The 21,093-nt window shown below is 40.5% G+C and overlaps 1 protein-coding gene across 1 annotated transcript in view; it reads right to left on the bottom strand.

Moving 5' to 3' along the window:
• The window catches only part of FSHR (follicle stimulating hormone receptor), an 85,784-nt gene extending 65,888 nt beyond the window's left edge, over window positions 1-19,896 (bottom strand). The window contains exon 1 of the mRNA XM_065631917.1: window positions 19,712-19,896. Within this exon, the coding sequence (XP_065487989.1) occupies window positions 19,712-19,896 (185 nt within the window). The remainder of the gene's footprint in view (window positions 1-19,711) is intronic.
• Window positions 19,897-21,093: the final 1,197 nt, after the last annotated feature.

Raw genomic sequence — 21,093 nt, forward strand, 5'->3', positions numbered from 1 at the left:
AAACATTCTCTCTGCTATCTGATACCTACTGTATTTTCCAAAGAGCAGCGTGAGTGCCAAACACAGCTAACTCAACTGGCAGTCTAGGGAAAGCAGTATCTCCCAAAGCAGGGATCCTGGATGCAAACAGCATGTACCCCACTGTTCTGAGGGCAACAGCTAGACTAGTGCTGACATAACTATGCTGAAATACAGAAATATGGTGGGCTTATGCCATATGGTCCCACTTTATCGTTGTGGTGAGTGGAGCATTTCCTTGTTTTTACATACTGAAGTGCACATTTAAATTTTAAATATTTATGTTTTGATATAACACTAAAAGTGACAAAGGTGAAAAATCCCCACCTTTTGTTACTCTAGCATCATGCAAAGAAGCAAAATGTCCTGTTCATCCCTTCTGGTCACATCTTCCTCTAATCTGAATATCTCTACTGGCTGTTCCCAGGGGAACAGGAGCTGGCTCCTGGAATTGATGCTGCCTGTGCAAGAGAATGAACCACAGAGCACACTGAGAATGGGAGTACCCATGAGATTAACGTGAGCAACAGGCTCCCACATGTGTAAGAGGGCTCACAGCCCTCACAACATCATGCACTTTGTGCATTGTATTCAAGTCCTGTAAACATTGCTGTTTACTGCCATTGCTCACCACGCATCTGTGTGTTACTGATGCTCTTCCTAGCCACACAGTTTCCATATCAAGAATTTTCTCAGCTCATCTATTAGTGATTGCTGAGGGAAACATTCACAGGTATATGAATTTCAGGAGGATGGACTCTTTCAATTTCATCCTGTGCTCTCCTGAGAGCATCTCTTCTCCCTCACAGTATTTCTCTGTTATTGAGATCTCTTCCCCACAGACAAAACCAATTTGACAGAAAGGGAAAGACAAATCAAGGAATCCTTATTGCTTGTCCTTGCACTAAATATATATATATATATATATACATATATATATATATACATATCCCTAGTATTTTATCAAGAATTAGCTTGTCACCCCAAATGCTTGGTCTACCTTCCACTAATCATGGATTCACTTTCACATGTTAAAATGATGTTCCTGAATAAATAAAGCAAGACAGCTAGTGCACCAAGTATTCTTAAAAATACTGACTGTACTATTTCCTTTAAGATTAACAGGTCTCTTCCCAGTAAAACACAGGACAAAGCTTGCACTGGTGTCAAGCAAGGATCCTTAATGCATTTGAAAGTGAATATTATTGTTTCAGAAATATGCCAGCTTGATCACAGTGACAACTGAAACACTAGCTTATGTTCAGAATAAAGATGTGCTTAATGCTTTAACCTTCAGAGTGCCTCTCAAAAGTGAACCCCCTGTGGACCACTTAAAAATAATACACATGGTCCTCTTAAAAAGGGTGACAGAACAGTGAAAGAGAGACTGGAGAAACTTGACCTGCTCATGGCACAGCTGCAGGTTATGAAAGAGCTCAGGCAGTTACACCTGGGCAAATAAACCCTTTGCAACATCTAACCTCAGTGGATGAAACCTTGGACTTCTACTCCCTTCCTACACACCCTTCCATCAGCTCCCTTGAACTGACTGTGTCATCAGCTCTCTAAATTACTGTGATAGGCATCTTCTTGTGCAAAATTGGATAAAATGTGACTGGAAGAAACAAGAATAGATATATCAGTCATTTGACTGAAGAAAGGTCATGAATAGCATCCCACGGAGACCTGCATGGGGCCTGCATATCATAGTCATAAGCAATCTGGAAGGTGAGTGAGGAGCAAGGTGACAAACATGTACCATGAGCAGGGTAGTAAGACAAGAGCTGGATGAGAAGATTTGCAAAGCAGAAGGAGTTCAGTCTTCATGCAGCATGTAGTTCATCGATGCAACTCCTTGCTACAGGACATTGTGGATGGTAGATGTTCTAGAAAAAACGGACAAACACATGAAAGCAAAATATGTGAAGAGGATTGACTACCGAGATATTACTTAAGATGTGCCTGAGCCAGACAGAGCTGGAGAGGTACAGGTCTCTGCTGAGACCAACATCAGAGCAGCAAAGATCCTGCACTGCAGCCAGCCTGGGACAGTTCTGCCAAAATGAGGAGACAAACTCAGATCAGCACAAGCAAACACTAACGATTTTCGCACTCTTCGAAACAAGCGATCTCAGTCTAGATTGGAATGTTGAAGCATTCGACATTTACAGCTAGCGTTAGGTTTTGTACATTGTGGAAGAAGGGGCTGCTCCTTCGGTTGAAACAATTCAAGGATTAGTCCTCTCCCTTTGCCAGAAAATCAAAGAGTAAAACTGAAACAGGGGTAATGTTTTCAGTGATGAATTCAGACTCCTATTTCACTGCACAGAATTGGATCTGCTAGACATTTCCAAACATAAATGTGACAAGAAGTCTCCAGGCCTATTTAACAATAAAAATATTAAAATAATGTTTTGGCTCTTCACAAATTCTTTTGCTAGGTCATTTTGATAATCTTTGTAAAATAAGGAGAAATGCGCTGCCACTGCAAAATCTCAAGTTGTCCCTTACTGTCTGCCCTGCCCCCACTTTGGAATGTGGACTACAAAGAGGACTCAGGCTCATAATACTCTGAATGCTTAAAGGTTTTGTGTCACTTGTTTGCTGCCCTCTTTTTCTAAAACCTTCCTCCCCGCTCTCTATGGTAAAAAAAAAACAGTGGTTCCCATAGTCTTTGAATAGAGGGTGCAGTTCTGATCCCTTTCATCTCAAAAAAGCTAGATGAATATTGGGAAAAGTAAAAAGGAGGGCATTAAGGCTGATCAAAGTCACAATATGGCTTCAATAAGAGAAATAGCCAATTTGTCCGTGACTTTTCATTGTGGAAAGCTTAAGGGGATGCTAGAGGTCCGCAATATGTCTCAGAGAAGGTGGGCAAGGACTGATGTTTTATCAGCTCTTCCATTACAAAAACTCAAAGGTGAGGACAGAGGCGTCAAAGCAAACGAGAGGACCTGGCTCTTCACGTGGTGCACATGGGCTACCAGAACTCCTTCATGCAGCCTGCCTGGGTGCACGAAGCTGATGTGGGCTCACGGGTAGAATGCACAACTAATTTGAGGAGAGATAAATTAGAGTTACTAAACACGCAACAAGAATTTCAGGCAGACCCCTGGGCTGGAATTAGTTGGAGGCTGAAGGAGTATTGTGGTAACAGATCGTGAATATTTGCCCTATTCTTACTCTACCCTTAGCAGCTCTTAAGAATCCCTGTTGTACGCACGATAGTTGGTCTGCCTAACCATAGCCATGGTTTATATTGCAGGGAGAGAGGAGGCAAGGGAGCAGCTCCCTTCCTAGAGAGGGAAAACGGTTCGTCATCTGCCTCTGCTGAGCTGTACTCCTGCCTGGAGGTCTGGGGGCAAGGCAGGGGGTTATGTAAAGAGGATCTAGCATGCCCTTGTTGGTACTGACGGACCGAATTTGAGCCGCTGACCACTTGCAGAAGATCCTTGCTGGGCTATACAACATCTCTGTGAAGCCTCAGGGCAAGACACACTATAAGCAAGTTGAAAGGCTTCACTTTCTTACAGTGTCTGGACAGCTGAGGCTCTGCTTAAACAAATAAATATTCAGTAACACTGACTCCATCTTTCTGTGTCTATATGGTTTCTGAAGTAAAGCACAACACTTTTAAAAACAGACCAGGGCTTTGGAGGCTACCACCCTATACCTGTTTTCTTTGTGATGATATCAAGCCTCATGTTTTGCCTGATTGATTCCAGCTGATAGATATGACATATTACAGAAAAAATCACAGCCTTTAGACTGTCAGTAAGACCAAGCAGACCTCAGGATAAATTAGGAACGGACCGATTTTTTTTACTATGGAAAGAATATGTTACAGTGGCAAACACAGAGAGATGCAGTAGACACACTATGCAGTCCCTGTGTAACCAAGACACACAGAGAGCTTTTAACCAGCTGAAAAATTTGAAGGTTGAAGATTTAAACAATTGTGTTAAACTAAGGGAAAAAAAGACTACAATGGGATCACCAGCAAAATGCATGGACACTAAATAAATACCACTAAATCACTAAATGCTGATCCTTAGCCAGACTCAAATCCAGCTTGGTGCTAAAACGTGCCTAGCTCTTTAAAGCTTTATTTTTTATCAGTTTTTAATAGTAAGGGATTTATTTGATTTCTCTAAGTCTGGAAAAAAAAAAAAAGGTATTTATTTTTGGAGAACTATCCCCCAGCCCTTAGACAAACCTGTGCTTCCCAGGAAGAAGCAGTGAAAGGATTTCCTCTGCTGGGCCTTAATTCAGGAACAGGGTAAGTCCTGTTGACTCCAGTATGGCAAGATGAGTGCATTTAAGCAAATACTCAGATTTGTTTTCTAGCATAAAGGTAGTGCTTTGATTTAAGACAATAGAGAACAATACACAGCGGGCCACCATCTGAGGAAAAATCTGCATGAATATGAGCCAGGTAAACCTTCCTGAGCTGACTTCATATATCAGAAGAATGAATCTAGACTCCCCTGCTCTCACTGCAGGTGAGAAATTAAACGTCTTTTTTCTCAGAGAGCAGCAGAGGACAAAAAAAACCCCAACAAACCCACAGAACAGAACTCTGCTTGAAAACAGAGTGAAAATAAATCAGCGGTGAATGGATTAGCTTCAGATCAGACTGCCTGGAGCAGCCTGATCTGGAACAGCAGAGCACTCAGCTCTTGTGTTTTTTAAATTAGTTTTAATAAATAGAATCAATAGCTCAAATTATGGAGAGGGACAAAAGCACAGATCAAATCGATCAAGGCTGTAGCTTATCATTATCAGCCAAGGGGTGTCTTCTCTTGTCTGAAAGAGATAAGGTGGCACAAGAATCCACTTGCAAGCTTTTAAGTATCTCTCCCAGAACAGCTGTGTGTGGAGTTGGATACAGAGCCTGAAAATGCTCCTGGTTATCCAAACACAGTCTCCCTCTTTTTTTCCTTTTCCCAGAGGGAAAAAACAAACAAAACACACACACAAAACCAAGCAAACAACCAACCAACCAAACCACACGACCAAAACCACCTATATATAAAAATAAATCAGGAAATGTATCGGTTTTTTTCTGAAGATACAGGAATTTACAGGGAGGATTCTATGATTCTATGATGGAACTAAGTAGACAAACAAGCACAAAGTATCCATTACACATGGGATTTAATGCTCAGGTGAAGAGATTCTTGTTCAAATCACTTGAAAAGTCTCTTTCCACTTATTAGGTTAGGAAGAGGTGTTGGAGAGCGTTCAGGAGTCCTCCCTACCCAAAATAGTCAACCAAGGATTATCCACTGGAGGGCAGCAAGGGGAACATCGTTAACTGCAACCAGGTTTTTGGCAATGTGGGGGGACATTTGCACACAGGCATCTTGTTTTCCTCCTTATTTTTGTTTGTTTGTCACTTTGTTTTGTTTTCTGGTTTGTCGTTTTGTTTTGTTTTACCCAGGCAGACTTTGCTCTGGCGAAGCTGCAGTGTCTCATTGCAGGGCCGGCTGCTCTAAGAGGGGGCCAGGAGCAGGTACCTGCTCTGCATGAGGTGCCTTCCCTGGGCACACAGCTGCATGGGTGCTCACAGCAAGAGATGGTTTCCAGATCTGTCATGGCAATGTAAGGTGCAGAACACAGACTCTCCACCTACATACCACCTGCAAGGGCAGGAGAAAAAGGAGAAGCCCAGCTGCCTTCTTACTCGGGATATTAGGGGGATGACCCTACTTCAGATAAGCTCGTTTCAATTAATAGTGGCCTCTTCCCCCAATAATGAAACCCCGGAAAATCATATTGCAGCTCCAAACAGCTTTTCAAGTCTCAGTTGGACCCCAGGTCACCAGCCCCCGGTCTGCATGTGGAATGCTTGAACATTTCGTCATCAGGACATCACCATGAGCTCCTCTTTCATCTCAGGGGTTTTATCCCAAACACCCCAAGCATCAGCTCTGGAGCACAATTGCTGCAAAGGAAAATAAATCACTGAAAAACTCCTTTACCCCCGCCTCCCTCCGATATAACTTTCTTATATAATATTAAGCCAAGTACAAACTATCAGCCCCGAATTTATTTCACCAAATACAGTGGAACTGAAGAGGTTTTTGGCATACCACATGACACCCTAGAGGTATGAGAACAATGCACAGTGCTGATAACCTCTGCTAACTCCCATTCATCTTCAGGTTGAAAAGCTGGCATCAGTTACGTGGGCTTTGTGCCCACATATAGCACATAAGAGTCTTTTCCATTGTTGTGGTTGAATTATAGATAAACAGCAAAAGAGGAATAATAATCTCATAATAATAGAATATATGGCAGATGTACTACTGAAAGTCATTTACATGCTCCAGTGATGAGGATAGTTCACAACCTATCTGGAATAGCGTTCCATCTTGCTAATAAATATACAAAGACTTTTTAATCTTCAAGGACATAATATCGAACATCTGACAGAAAATTCAGTATAGATCCCTAAGCGGTTTTTATTACTTTTCAATCGGAATTAGATTTCACAATGTTTTATAGCAAGTAGTGCCTTTGCCAGAAGACACAGAACTATCTTGGCCGAAGTAGTCAGCAGTTAACTGCAAGTCCAACAAAAGAAACAAAATACCAATTATGATTCAAGTGTAATGTAAGTTATTTTCTATTCAGTGAGGAAGAATTGATTTTCCCAGCAGTGTCACTTACACTGCAATGGTAATTGCACGTAAGACAACTTAAGAAAATGATGCAAAAACAAATTAGATGGGCTGCAGATCATTGGCCTATCTTGACTGCTCACCTTGAGGACAGAGCTAGGGAAACATAATATACAGTACCGGTTGTCAGGGTGTTGAAAACTCTGCTGTTCTTCCACCTCCCTGATATTTCATATTAAAATTTCGAAACAGAAATAAATATTTCTAGCAGAGGTAAAGTATGAAGCAGCATACCTTGCCAGTCTAAGGACATTTGCTTAATTAAAAACAATGATAACTTGCTGTGACAGAAGATAATTAAAAGGGTATAAATTGTATAAGAATTCATCTTTGTCCAATGCTCTCATTTTATATATACATCTATTCATGAGTCATATGAGGAAATTGTTGCCTCAGCTCTGTGGCTTTTGCTAGCTGACACTTCAGTACGGATGACCAAGTGCTAAAGCAATGCAGTGAAAGACTGGGCCAAATATTATGGCACAATCTAATGAAAATCAACAGGAATTCTTCCACTGACTTTTCAACTATATTGGAAGTAGCTTTTATCACATGCGTAGGCCTGAATAATGGGAACAGAGTTTAACCAATCAGCGACGTAATGATAATCGCCTTATGTGGAGATGGAATCATCCGAATCAGAATTTGCAACAAAAAAAAATTTGGCCTCACATTCTTCTCTGGCGACATCCACAATCAGCCAATGTACTGTACATTAACTGCTCCACGTCTTATCTAGCTGATAGAATTTGCTGCAAGAGGCTTGGTTAACCATGTTTGGTTTTGCTTTAGGGCCAGTAAAAATGACAGTCAGTGTCATCACTGAACCTGAAATATCATTGCGAAGTTTCACACATATCCTTCCAGAATCATTTAGGTTTTTTTCAGATTCATTTCAAAGGTCTGCATCATTACTTTAGGATGTCCTCTAATTGCAGCTTCCTTGCAGGATCTTCTACTCTTTACTCTGTTTTACATGGTTAAAAGTCTCTCAAGTTTCAAAAATGAATATGCCTTCCAAAAAAATGAGAGAATGCATGAATTTTGTAGTTGATTACTTTGTCAAGAAAATGTGCCCCTACTTTACGTTCCTTGAGCTGTCGGGTTAGATGTAGTGCTTGGTATTTCAGTGCTTTTGATTTTTTCATCTCACTATGCAGCCACTTTTTTTCTCTCCTTGTAATATTGTAAATATATTGTTATATAATATTGTTATATTGTAAATATAACATCTGTATCTATTCTTGCAAATGGATTGTTCAAACAATAGGCACAATACTGGCCATTCTGTCTCATTTTCTCAGATAAAGGCACACTTTTGGCAATGAGAAAATGAACTTTTGCTCCAAGTTTGACAGTTGTAAGAGATGTTTATTTCCTAGGGCTTTGTTTATAAGACTGCAGTGTTTAAAATATTATTTTATGCTGCTTTTGGCAAAAGTCACAGAACTACTGTTATTATTGTTCACCAAAACAATATTTAGGACACATGCATTGGGTTGCAGAAGAGCAAATAACATGCAAGGAAAGTATAGAAAGACACAATCAACTTACTGTCTGCCTTTGTGCATGCTTTTTGATTTTCCTGCCTCCTTCTCTCAAGGGTAACTATGAAACACACAGATGTTTCAGCTGATTATCCCTTTATCTGGCAGAAGTAGCCTCTGACATACTGAGCATTGCTATTTCAGCACTGAGATAGCAGGGAATAGTTAGTGATCAGTTTGACACCTTGTTTTTTCCCCAGAAAGTATTTTCCGTCATCATCTCTTCAATAAGGTCAACAAAAGGGAAGAACATTTGGATAACCACGCAAGCCAAGCATGACTTGGAAGCCTGCTGTAAGGCAGGCTAGCAGAGGAAGCATGGTCATTGGGTTCTGTTACAGCAGCTACTGAAATACAGATACTGATGCTGGCAAAGGATTTTCCAACTGGTGAATCTCAACATCGTGGAAACTCCTACAGTGACACTATGCCTGATGGTGAAGGCGAAATTTAGACCTCCATGCAGTCTAGGTGCACCTTCTTCCTTCTTTGGAAGGTTTTAAGAAGGCAGTTGATGTCATATTCAAAATTAAGGCTTCTGGGACTTGTGGGCTTCTAGGATCAAGAGCCAACCTGAATCAGTTGAGCTGAGACTAGCAAAACTCCGAGTATTTCTATGCAACAGAGGCTGAGGCCCAAAGCTGTTGTTCATAGATTAGGATACTAGCATAAGGTGCTTTATAGAAATGTATGACCTTCATTATATGATGAACATTGTAAAGACGTACTCTAGCTGGCAAATCAGGCACCACTAATAAAAACAGCAACCTGCCATTCCTCCAAAGCAGATGTTAACAAGCTTTCTGTGGAATGCAGAAAATCTTCAAGGAGGCGCAAGCAGGAACTTCTGAAGCACTCACTGCCTCATTCCCTATTTTAGCTGATAACCAACCCTATGTGTGCTCAGCCTGGAGGACGTTAAACAGATGAATCTATACCTAGAATCAAGGCCGCCTCTTGGCAGCCTGAGACAGAGGGGGAAAAAAAAGTCTTTCAAAGCCTTGAACAAAGAGCCAGTGTCCCCGTTTCCTAGTGCCACTGAAGTGTTTCTTCCAGACAGCATTTGCACCTCTGACGGTCAAAAAAATGGCAAGTCCTAGGTGCTGCTGGTTCACAAGGTGCTGCTGGTTCACCTACAAAGCTGTCCTCGCTGGACCAGGACACCAGTAGGTCCAAAGGCAATCACTCCACGGTAGACGCTTTGTGGAAATCCACATTTTTTGTGTCCAGCCCTTGCAGTGCTCCTGTAAAGCCCTGGATGGACGGGCTCCAACTTTTAGGGTAAAGTGCTCAAAAGAACAACCTGATTTCTGGGGTGTGGGCCCATGCTGAGCTGCACCAGTGTAACATAGCAATAACACATAAGGAAATGAAGGAATCCAGAGTGAGATTGTTTGCTGCGTGAATACTGAATATATTAAAAAAAAGATCCTGTAGATGCATCATTCTTATATTTATGAAAGGAGACATATACAGATAGTAGCTAAACTTATAAAAGGATGAAAACCTTGCAATGAGCACTCCATAGGCAGTTCTACTCACCATTTCCTCAAACCACTCTAATTCCTCATAGAGAGAGTTGTTCTGTTGAGGCATTTCTTGTTTTGTTCCCATTTTCTGACACAGTCTGTACTTCTTTTGTGACTCTCCACTTGCCAAAAAACAAAACAAAACAAAAATTTCCATAGCAGCTCTGTTGGCCAAAGAAAACTTTGGGGATACGGCAGGTTTTTTAGCATCAACCCACTGTTTTCCCATAGCAGGGTGGTTTATAGCCTCTCTTCTTAGATCTTGCTTGTTCAGAAATTCCTTTGTGTCTATAAACATTTCTGCTGAGATACTGGACTCTGAGGAAAGACTCTCAGAATCAGCCACTTCCTAGTAGTTAATAAGAATTTAAAAATGAATTTGACTGCTCTGTGCTTCTGGTTTTTTGCATCAGTGAAGAGATTGCAGACTCCAGAGAAAGCAGCACGGGCAGCATTTCCACTGCTGGACTCAGATTTACTTTCTGATCTCGGTGAGTGTCCATGGCTGTTACAGACACAAGTGCTTCCCATTGAACATGGTGCCCTTTGACAGTCCTTGAACACATTTACTGGGCTACTGAAAGCAATAGCCTAATACATTTGTATCAAGTGATGGTACAAGTGAATAAAGAAATCAAAACTTAACCCTGATGTTTGCACTAAAATACAAACCTTTCAAAGCCAAGGGTAGAAAGAATGTTATACCAGGGATCGTTTCTAAGCACAAAACACAGCACAGAATAAAAAAATATTCCAAAAAATCCCAAACAAATGAACAAAAACCATTAAAAGTCTTTCAGAAGGTGTGTAAAGGAAACCGCAATAATCCTCAGACTGCCCACATGACAATCATTTGCAGTGAAGAAAACCAAACCCAAAAAACTACTTCCTATCCCATTCTCCTGATTTTGGAAAAAGAGACAGGCAGACAGTCCCTCCTTCCATTGCTGCTCTCTCCCAGCTGAGCCTTGGCCTTTTTATCAGTTACAGCTACATATACATGTTTCTGCTTTTTATTCTTCTCTTCTTTGCCTGGAGCCGAACCAGTGAAGGAAGAGGTTAAACACACAGACACCCCAAGCACATGTGCAGGTGTGTGCACACATGCTGTTCCCTTCACTTCTTCGAAGTAAGGGTGAGAGGAGGCTGCTTTATGGGCATCCCACTGCATCCCACTGTGTTATGTTCAGATCACAAATACAGGACAACAGAAAGTCTCCTAAGGAAACAAGCACCACTTTCTCTTCCAGTCTTCACACAGTCAATCCAGTTCTTCTTTACACACTACTATTTCAAACGAAAAAAACAAAAAAAAATCTGCCGACTGCCATTTGAAAGCATATTCCCTCCTCACTCCAATCTCAAACAAAAAATGAATCAAACAAACATTGAAAACTTGGAAGTTTTCCCCACCGAATGTTTATACACATAGTTTTTTTGGAAAACCACCAAAGATCCATAGATTTATTACAAATAAATATTTACAAATTAATTTCAATTAACAGACTGTATTTGGACAAGGATTCATATCAGAAAGTACATGCTCTTATGTACTATGGGGAAACTTTCTGTCAGTATGACCGTTACAAGAACAATGCTCCACAAGTGTTCAGAAAACAGGATTTCCAGGAATATACTAAAATGCTGACTAGTAACTGCATTCTGGTGTAGAGAAGGGAGCAGACAGAGGTTAAAGCTTCAGTCCATGGCTCAACCACCCAGTACATGCTTAAAGTTGCCCTGTCTATAGCAAGTGTTGAATATGTTACATTCAAGGATATAGCAATATTTAGCTAATCCAAGCAAAGATAGAGGCTCAGGAAGGTAAATATAATTATGAAAAACAAATACTTTCACACTGAATTGGGCTGAATACTGTTTTCATTTCACTCAGAAACATATATCGCTCTGCATACAATAGCAGTCTCTAAATTCTCTAGCTAACTAGGAGCAAATACATCTGAGTAGCTTGATAAGGTAATGGGAGATAAGAAGCATCCATACCTTCAAGGCTGAGCTTCCAGAACACCTAAGGATGTTCGTAGGAAAACATTAAGCAAAAGCAAAGAATCACAAGCTTTTCTGACCCTAGGCCCCCCAAATCAAGGAAGCTGTAAATAAGTAAAGCCAGAAATAGGGCTTATTATTACACTGTATGCAAGACAACTAGAAGAAATAATTTTCTGTACTCTTATATGAAATCCAGGCTTGGCTCTGACCTATAATTTGAAATAAGTTTCATTTTAATGAGTTAAATTTCACTGCTAATAAGATCAGTCCAATCAAACTACAGGCAAAGAGTGTGAAATAATTTACAGGTTTTGTCTGAGAAGGTCAAGGTCTTAAACAAAGAAAAGTGGCTTTTCCTACAAAAAGTGTTTGCCTCTTGCTGTGTAAAACTAACAGACTACTATGAAAAAGAATACCTGTCTTCTATGCCCAAACTGTCTTGTTTACCAAACACACGCACATATTAATTACCAATCAGCTGCTGACAAAATGAACAACACATGGCTGACAGAGGTCCCAATTGCCAGACAGTGAAAATGAACTTGGTTCTTTCCACTGAAGTTAATGAAGCTATGACAATTTAAATTAGCTGTGAACCTATCCCAATTATCTTTTAGCTTGCATGCACAAGGACACTCAGTAAAGTTAAGCAGAACTAACTAAAAAGCTGTCAAGTTAGAAGAGAGTGAGACATGTTGAACTTTGCATGAATTTCTTTTGCTCCTCAGTTGGGTGTCTAACAGTTTGTTTATTTTTCTTTTCTATCCTAGATAATTTGGTTTGACTTTGCAGGACCCCTTCCTGCATACAAACTGCTGGTGCTTAGAGCAGCTGTCCCCTTTGGGATGTATGTTCACTTGGCATCACCCTCCTGTGCAACTGTTCTCTCTGTTCTTCTGGCATTTCTCATCCACCTTCCTTTTTCACCCTTGTTAAGGTCTCCACACACCCAGTATTTTCAGTGATACACCAGCCCAGGGAGACCCCCTGGCATCCGTGAAGAAAACCTTTGAGCTGCACAGCAGACTTTCTTCTGCTGGCTTATCAGGCGACACATTTTGTGTGTGATATTCTTCTAGAATAATTCAATTTGGGGCTTTTAAATACATCTTCTGCTGGAGGTCTCTTCTCCATTACATCTCAGAAATGCTGCTGGGAACAGCAAGTTGTTTTGTTGTTTTTTTGGTTTTTGTTTTTTTTTTTTTTTTTGTGTGGTTTTTGTTTGTTTGTTTGTGGTTTTTTGGTATTTGGTGGTGTCTTTGTTTTTGTTTTTGTTTTTGGTTTTTTTTAATTTAAGAGGCATGGCCTGCATTTTGAGGGAGATAATGAGCTTTATTCTTCAGGACTGCCATGCTGATATGACTTTGCTAAGGGCCAGATGCAGAAAATGGCTAACTCAAATTCCTAAGCCATCATTTATAAACCTGAGTGAGGAGCTGAAGGCATATTGCATGGACAAATGCAGATACAAGGATAACGGATATGTTGTCCTGGCTTTGTGGCTCTTGCAGTGTAGCAGCTTGTATCCTGCTGGGTCAGAGCATAAGGGGCACACACAGACACTTCTGCATCCCCCTCATGCATAAATACCCTGAGCTCCCTGTACAAGGGATGGGAGAGCAACTCAGTGAAGCTGAACAACTGTAACAGAAACAGGTAAGCACTTTAATGTCTTTCAAACTCATAAAAGTACTCTTCAGAACTTCTCTCTAGAGCTCTGACTGTGCTCTGCTCTCCCAGCGAGTGATAGTCACATCTGAGTATCAATGGGATTCCCTGAGCCAAAGTGTCTTGGCCTCCCTGGGTGAGACGAGGGATGAAGCTAATACATTTTAATATTAGAAAGGAGAAAACAACCAGCGTTTTAGTTCTGTGTGGTGAAAACTGATGAGTTGTGAGAAGCTGTAGTAAGGCGAGTAAATGAAGCTAGGAAATCATCCACACTGTTGAAAGGTTTAGTGTGACATACCATTCAGAGAAAAGGAAATTAACTGCTGCATGACACTGGTGAATTCATCATTTCTCCGATCTGTTTTGTGATACATGTTCTTGTTGGAGAAGTAAAAGCTAGACCTTCATCCTACATTTAATGTCCCCTAGACTTACCAACTTCTCCATTTTAAACACATTTTAGTTTAAAACTACTTATTTCTGACCTTACCAGAGATTTCCTCTCTTGCTGTGACTCTACACAAAACCTTGGTATTTTCCAGTTTGCATCTCATGAATAACATTACTGTCAAACTCTCCTAGGTTATATTTATATGAAGAAAAGATTTGAATGGAGAGGCATCCAAGATGAGGGCAAAATATTCAAGATAAGAAAATGTAACACCTACAAATGACTAGTTTAATCTTCTAAACGCTTTAGAAAAACATTGATGATAATTTCATTCAATAGTCAAGTTTTGATTTTTTGTAGGAGGTGAAGCAAAATATACTTATAACGTCTAACAGAGAGGCTTTATTTTGGGACCTAGAGCTGAACAGACCCAGGAACCTATTTCACCTGGTATCAGGTGTGTGGTGACATGACACGGGCTCTCTCAGGGGGTTTTTGCGTGTGTCTGTGAGATAGAGGCTGCCAGAAAGTCCAAAACCTGTACATGGGGAGAATCTCTCTGCAGCTGACTCCAGCGAAGGCCATCAGCCAGCATGGACCTTGCCACCCTCTCAATGCCACAGGCAAACAAAATCGAGTCTTGCCTTTCACTGTGTTTCCCTGGAAAATCTTAGTGATTTAACAAGTCATACACTTGCCATTACATTTTAAGAGAATATACATTAATTTCAAAGATACTTTAGATATATAGAGACACATTTATACATCTTCACACTTGATGATACATCTGTCATAGATGCATCAGGCTGTAGTCATTATAAGTCAGGTGAAAGTCATGCATATATATTTATTGCCACAGTATCATGAGAAAGTCAGCAGAGAGTACTGCACTGCAAAGCAACTCCTATTGTGTGCAGCAGACCTCCTTGTGTTGAAAAGCTCCTGAAGCTTTGGAAGCCGCACGCTTCTATAGAGATACGTACTTGGTAGTTTCTACTAGCCGAGGATCCACCCTGCAGAGTTTATTATCCTTTAGTGTCACTTTCTTCCCTTTCTTTTTTCTGTCTTATGCTCTGCCTATTTCTTTTCATCCTACCAATGAGAATGTCAAATGCAGAATCCAGCCAGCAATTGTACAGCAACTTCTATAGCTTTCTGCTTCAAAGTATGAACTGATCATAAATCTAGGAAGAGAAGAATGTAGTATTAACTGCAGACTTTTTTTCTACCCTAGCAGAAGAAAAGCAGATTTAAATCTAAAAAAAAAAAAGTAAATGTTTTAGATAGCATGTAATATGTTCTCAATATGCTCTGCTGTGCAAATATTCTCATCCCTTTCTGATAATATGTTGCTTTATTGATTAACTATATGATTAACCACGGTAACAAAGGGACTTGAAAGTTTCATGGGTCTTCATTTTGTTAGCTTACTTTATCCTTCCCACATCCCCTGTCTTAGATGAAGGTCAGGCCACCAGTATAAACACCTGAGCAAGAACTGTAATTGTTTGCAGGTTTCACTGTAGTTTCAAGTGTGAAAGCATAAAAAATTCCTAATTGCAGCTGTCAATAACAGTATTGCAGCTACTGTTCACATCATTTGCAGCTTCTGTCACAGGGAAGCACATCTGACTCAGTACTTAACACAGAACTTGCTATTTCAAGGCAGCAACTGTTTTAGTGGTTAGATATCTGCTCAGCCTTGACTTGATAGTCTAAAATAAATAACCTTGAGCAACTGTACAAAAACACCTATGCAGAGAGCAAGTAAAAACCCCCCACTGTTTATAGTTTGCAGATGCTTGGGAGAAAACGCTCTATATAATGTACCTCTGAACCACTCTGACAATGGCTAAACTGGCTAGTGAAGTGAGAGAATGGTTTTTAATATACAAAACACCACATGATCAACTCTAGGCCTTATTTATTTTATCTGCAGTTTCCTCTTAGGTAGCACCTTGACAGATGGGTGGAAATGATGGACCATCTCTGTTGTCAATTATTTCAGTCATCTCAGTTGCTCCTTTCTGAAACTGGCACCACTCTCTTGCTGAAGCCTCTGGCACGCTAACATGTTAAATAATTTCTTTTAATTAGCTGAGTCACAGATTCAAGTTCGCAATTTCCATTCTCAGCAAATGTTTCTTATATTGTCTCCATGATGTAGAAACAGTCAGGCAAAAGGAACCAACCCGTCAACATGCTTCAGCATGTATGCCAGGTATGGAGGGCTAAACAGTAAGGGAGGGAGGTTTAGGAGCAGGAGAAAATTAGGAAAGTAACTGAGTTGAAGGCAGTTCCTCTTCATAACAAATACAATATGACCCAATCTGATTTCCTGAAGCCTTTTTTTATCACACTATTAGTTACAGTATGCAGGTAAAATGCTGATATTAACATTTCTCTCACATAATTCTGCAGGATTGCAAGCAGAATTGGACCAAACAGCCTTTTTCACCTCCCTTTTTAAGCTGCCTTTTACTCTTGCTTTACTTTGTCAAATCAGAGGTATAGTCCACTGCCCAAATGGCTGTGCCTAGCTGCAGGGGTAGAGCTCTCGATTTGCCTGGGATACTGCAAGAGTGATTTCAAGCACGGCTGAGACGAGAAACCCAAAAGCAAGGAAGGGTGCTGTAAGAGAACGGATTTTCTAGCTGTATTCCCAGTTGATATTCATACTTTTCTGCTTAAAGTACTTTGCTAAAACTTAAGAAGGATCCCTTCTATTCTGAGAGCAAGTTATTTCTGTTTGCATTACTTTCTTAAAGCAAGATCTCTGACTAAATTAAATCTTAGTGAATACTAAGGATGGATTACAAAGCTTGACACTGAATTTTAAAACTATTTTAAATCTGCAAGAAGTAAACTGCAACTCAGTGACTACTGAGTTGCTCCCCCTCTTATACTCTGTGAGGCAATTAATAGTTAATACTTCGACACAAATGATCGTACATTTCCCATCTGAACTTTTGGCCTCTCTTTTCTCATGGATTACCTCCAGTGTTCTAAGTTAGAGCCATCTACATTTCTCAACAGCATTTTGGTATCTATAAAAAAATGCCGATAATTCTTCTATCCAACTCCTCTTCCAGGCAAAGATTATAATGTAAAACAGCTAATAACCACAGTCTCACTAGCAAACACTCAAGACATGCCACCTGCAGAGTGCTTGTAGATCTGCAAGAAGCAATGTACAAGCCAAGCTGTAACTGTCCTCTTGTAAAATTTTGGCCTGTAAGTGAAAAAGTAGACGTGGCAGCAAAAAGAGTAATGAAACCCCATGGTTTCTAATCCCTGCTCTTTTTCCACATGGCAAGTATAAACCAAGATCCCTCACCATAAGAGCCTGCCAGCCCTCCCATTTGCAACACCCTTGCTAAAGCAGATGAGAATCCAACCAGGAGCAAAACTCCGGCTCTTGTACCATGCCACAGAGCTCATGTTCGCTGTGGAGCATAAGCTCTCACTGTCAGGAGACCAACCACAAAGAAACCCATCATTGGCAGCAGTGTCAGCAGTCAGCCCTTGAAAAATAAAAGATAATAACAATAATTTAAAAAATCAGCCATGGCAAAAGTAGAGATAATGGTTCTTGAGAGCAATATTTTTACCTTTATCCTGAATTTTTTTACCGAGTAACAGAGCAGGCTGCCACATGCCAGTGTCACAACTTAAGAAACAGCTTTATTGGAACAGAAACACACAGCAACAGGAGAAGTGCTTGAGGCTCTTGTTCTCTCTCCAAGGCTTTCACCGGCCTGTTGTTCAACATCTAAAAGGCACTAGGAAAGGACACTAGGATAGCTTAGGAAAGCTATCAAGACCACGTAAGAGAAGGTGAAGAGTTCCAAGTGTACTGAAGAATACCCTCGCCTTTATGTCAAACAAAATGAGGCCACATCCTGCACTCCCAGAATGAGATTTTGAGTGAAAGAAGTACCTTGCAGGAGCTGTGCTTGTGTCCTATACAGGGTCCTTAGACACTGTGGCCATCTACGTTCAAGTTGCTACACCAATTTTAAAACTCTTTTGACTCATTGAGGCTTTTTGAAGAAATATAAAGCAAGCTTATTTGGTTACCTGGAGCAGTAGTCTATTGTAGTCACCTGAATCACCCCACTAGGCACTCAACAGAGAGATGCATAGGAAGACACCTTTCTAGAGTCCCCCTGCTTTGACCTTAAAGGAAAATCTAAGGTTTATCTATCACTTAATAGCTCTCCAGCTAATGTATCTGGCTTTAGTAACTTTAACATTCTGTATACTCAAAGCAACTCTACAGAGTTTTCCAGAATTACCTCCCAAGGAACCAAAAGCTGGCATAACTGAGAGGAGACTCAAGTCGAGAGATTGTAACACCTGTATTTGTATGACGACGCCAGAAGAAAGGATTCACTTGCTGGTTTTGATCACACCAACATTGCAGTCAGCCTGTTTCGAAGAATACACACTCATGCTGAGGAACCCACAAATTAGCATCCTCAACAAACCCTTGAGAAGTGAACAAGGATTTACTGCAAACAATTTTGCTAACAGGTGCTTTTTGGTGATATAAAACGCTACTTCTTTGCAGAAATAATTTTAAACTGCTTTTGCTTAATCCCTAGAAGGCAGACCTTCACTGTGTAATCTAAAGAAACAATCAAAGCAAAATTAAACAAAATTAGCACTAGATGCCTGGAGCACAGTTCACTCAGGATTTAGATGACCTAAATCACAGATGGATTATTTTTCCTTCTAGTTGCGAGAATGATTTAAACTTTTGCTGACCTTCTGTGGTTAATTCAGGCATTTTTGTCAAGTTTTCACTGCAGTTCTCTAATTCAGTTAGCATAACAACTCCTCTTTCTGAATGAAACGAAACTTCTGCCCTAGGAAAACTGTAGGATAGTAACCATAGACATATTGTGGTGTCTAAAATTAAGATAGGGACCTATTTACCCAACTGGTGATATATTATTCTTCTTTGTATCCTCCCTCCAAACTTGCCACTCCAGCTATTAATCAAAGGATTTATCCAGGACTACTCCTTTCATTTTTGCTTTAGTTCATAACAATGTCAGACAAGTGTGGGTATAGGCAAGGGGTGATATAACTTTCTTAAAAAAGAAAATGAAAATGAAAACAATCACTTGCATTGTTACATACTCGTCATTGTGTAAGCACTTTTGCTTGCCTGTGGTACTGACACAAAAAACAGCTGTCATTCGGTATTGCTAACATTGCTTTATGGAAAACAAGAGAAGCTTTAAGATAGATAAAACTCTTCCTTGAGTAACACAGTACGGTATCTTTACATGGTTCACTCTCTCCAGCTGCAGTTATGCTGCTCCTCTGATAAAGGAGGATCGCTGTCTGAACGTTTATCAGAGATCTTTCTGTAAAGCCTTCATGATTTCAGCAAGAAAACATTAAGTTGCTTCTTGGCAAACAAGCACAAACCTTTGGAAAGCTCCCGCAGTACAAACACAAACGCCCATCATCAAGTCGTTTGGGGCAGACAAGTTGCGCTACGTGTTTCGACAACGCTGAAGCAAGCTGTAAAGGAAGCTTAGACTTTATGCTTCAAATTACTGTCACAGCGTCAAGGAAGCTTGTTTAAAATTTAGTCTGCGCTTTGCATTATAATGTACATATCTTTTCTTAACAGAGATCTTAAAATGAGCATGATGGGAGCAACAGAGAGGAGCTTCAAGAAGTAATTAAGCGAGTGTCAGAGGAAGGGCTGTGTTTTCCAAACAGCGGGTGTAAGCCTCCTGCACGACTCTCCAAACCTGACCCTTGCCCTGCCAGGCAGCAGTTTGTTTTCAGAGCCAGAAACAGGGCTGCTGCTCGCAACCATCCCCTCTCCCTACTTACAGTTCGGTGGTGTTGGTGGGGATGTCCCGGGGAACCTGGACCACCTTGCTCTCCTGACAAATGAAGACCCTGCCCATGCAGTGGCAGGCGTGGTGCAGGCATCCCGAGCTGCCCGCCAGGAACAGCAGCAAACAGGCGAGGACCAGAGACATCTCTGTCTTCACATCTGTGCCTGTGTCCTTCATGTCCAAGGGAGGAATGCAGAGACCTCCTAGCCCAACTCCCTGAATGGAAGATCCGCCCCATGGGCTGGGATGAACCACGTGGCTTTTTGCGGGATGAATTCTCAGTAAGATGTGGTTCATGGCCCCAAGATCCTTTATGACCTTAGAGCAGGGATGGAGATGAGCAATACTGATTTTCCACGACATAAATATTTTGTATTTAAAGTGGTGTTGAAATCACTGGCCTCAGCTGAACTAACCAGGGCACTTTTGACACACTGGGTTTCTGCACCACAAAAAGGTCCTTCCTTCTCAGCTGTGTTATTTTGCATGCTTTGCTTGGTAAGACCAAGGGACAACAAAGCATTTTTAGTTTCTACAGCCCAGCCACTTTTGTCCATGAAGGAGAAACACTATTTATGCTCCCCTTCATGGATCCAGGAGCCCTTGCTTTTGTGTTGCTTGTAGGAAAAAGAAATATATTATTTTTTATAGGGTATATAGTCTATTTGATAGGTTAAAAGCTATACACTCCTAAAGCCAGGGCTAAATAACACACCTTTATTTTCAAATGTAATTATTCTTCATGGACTTTCTGATTCACCTCTTTTCCTTGGCACCTTTATAGGAATCCAGACAGGAGAAAATGCCACAAACCCAATGGTCCCTAGGGACTTGTAAGATAATTTTTTCATCTAGAAAAAAACCCCAGAAATAAACAGAATGGCTATTTGTGACACAACGGGAGGAAAACAGCGTCAAGAATATCATCATAAGGCCTGGACATTGAATCTTATCTTTGAGTCCTTATTTGTTTTGTTTACTTTTTGACTGCGATAAAATATCTTTTTTTTTACAAATATTAATTCTTGGGGATGGGACTCTTGAGGAAGGGACTCTTAGTCATGCTGCAGCAGGCTCTCATCTGGAACCAGGGCTTGTCTACAAGACAGGTAAAATGAGAATTTCTTTCTCTCTTTCTTTCTTTCTTCCTTTCTTTCTTTCTTTCTTTCTTTCTTTCTTTCTTTCTTTCTTTCTTTCTTTCTTTCTTTCTTTCTTTCTCTCTCTCTCTTTCTTTCTTTCTTTCTTTCTTTCTTTCTTTCTTTCTTTCTTTCTTTCTTTCTTTCTTTCTTTCTTTCTTTCTTTCTTTCTCTTTCTTTCCTTTTAAACTGTAAATAGCTGTTTCAGACACACAGAGCTTTTAAGTGAAATGTATTT

The sequence above is a fragment of the Caloenas nicobarica genome, chromosome 3, assembly GCF_036013445.1.
Source record: "Caloenas nicobarica isolate bCalNic1 chromosome 3, bCalNic1.hap1, whole genome shotgun sequence".
NCBI lineage: Eukaryota > Metazoa > Chordata > Aves > Columbiformes > Columbidae > Caloenas > Caloenas nicobarica.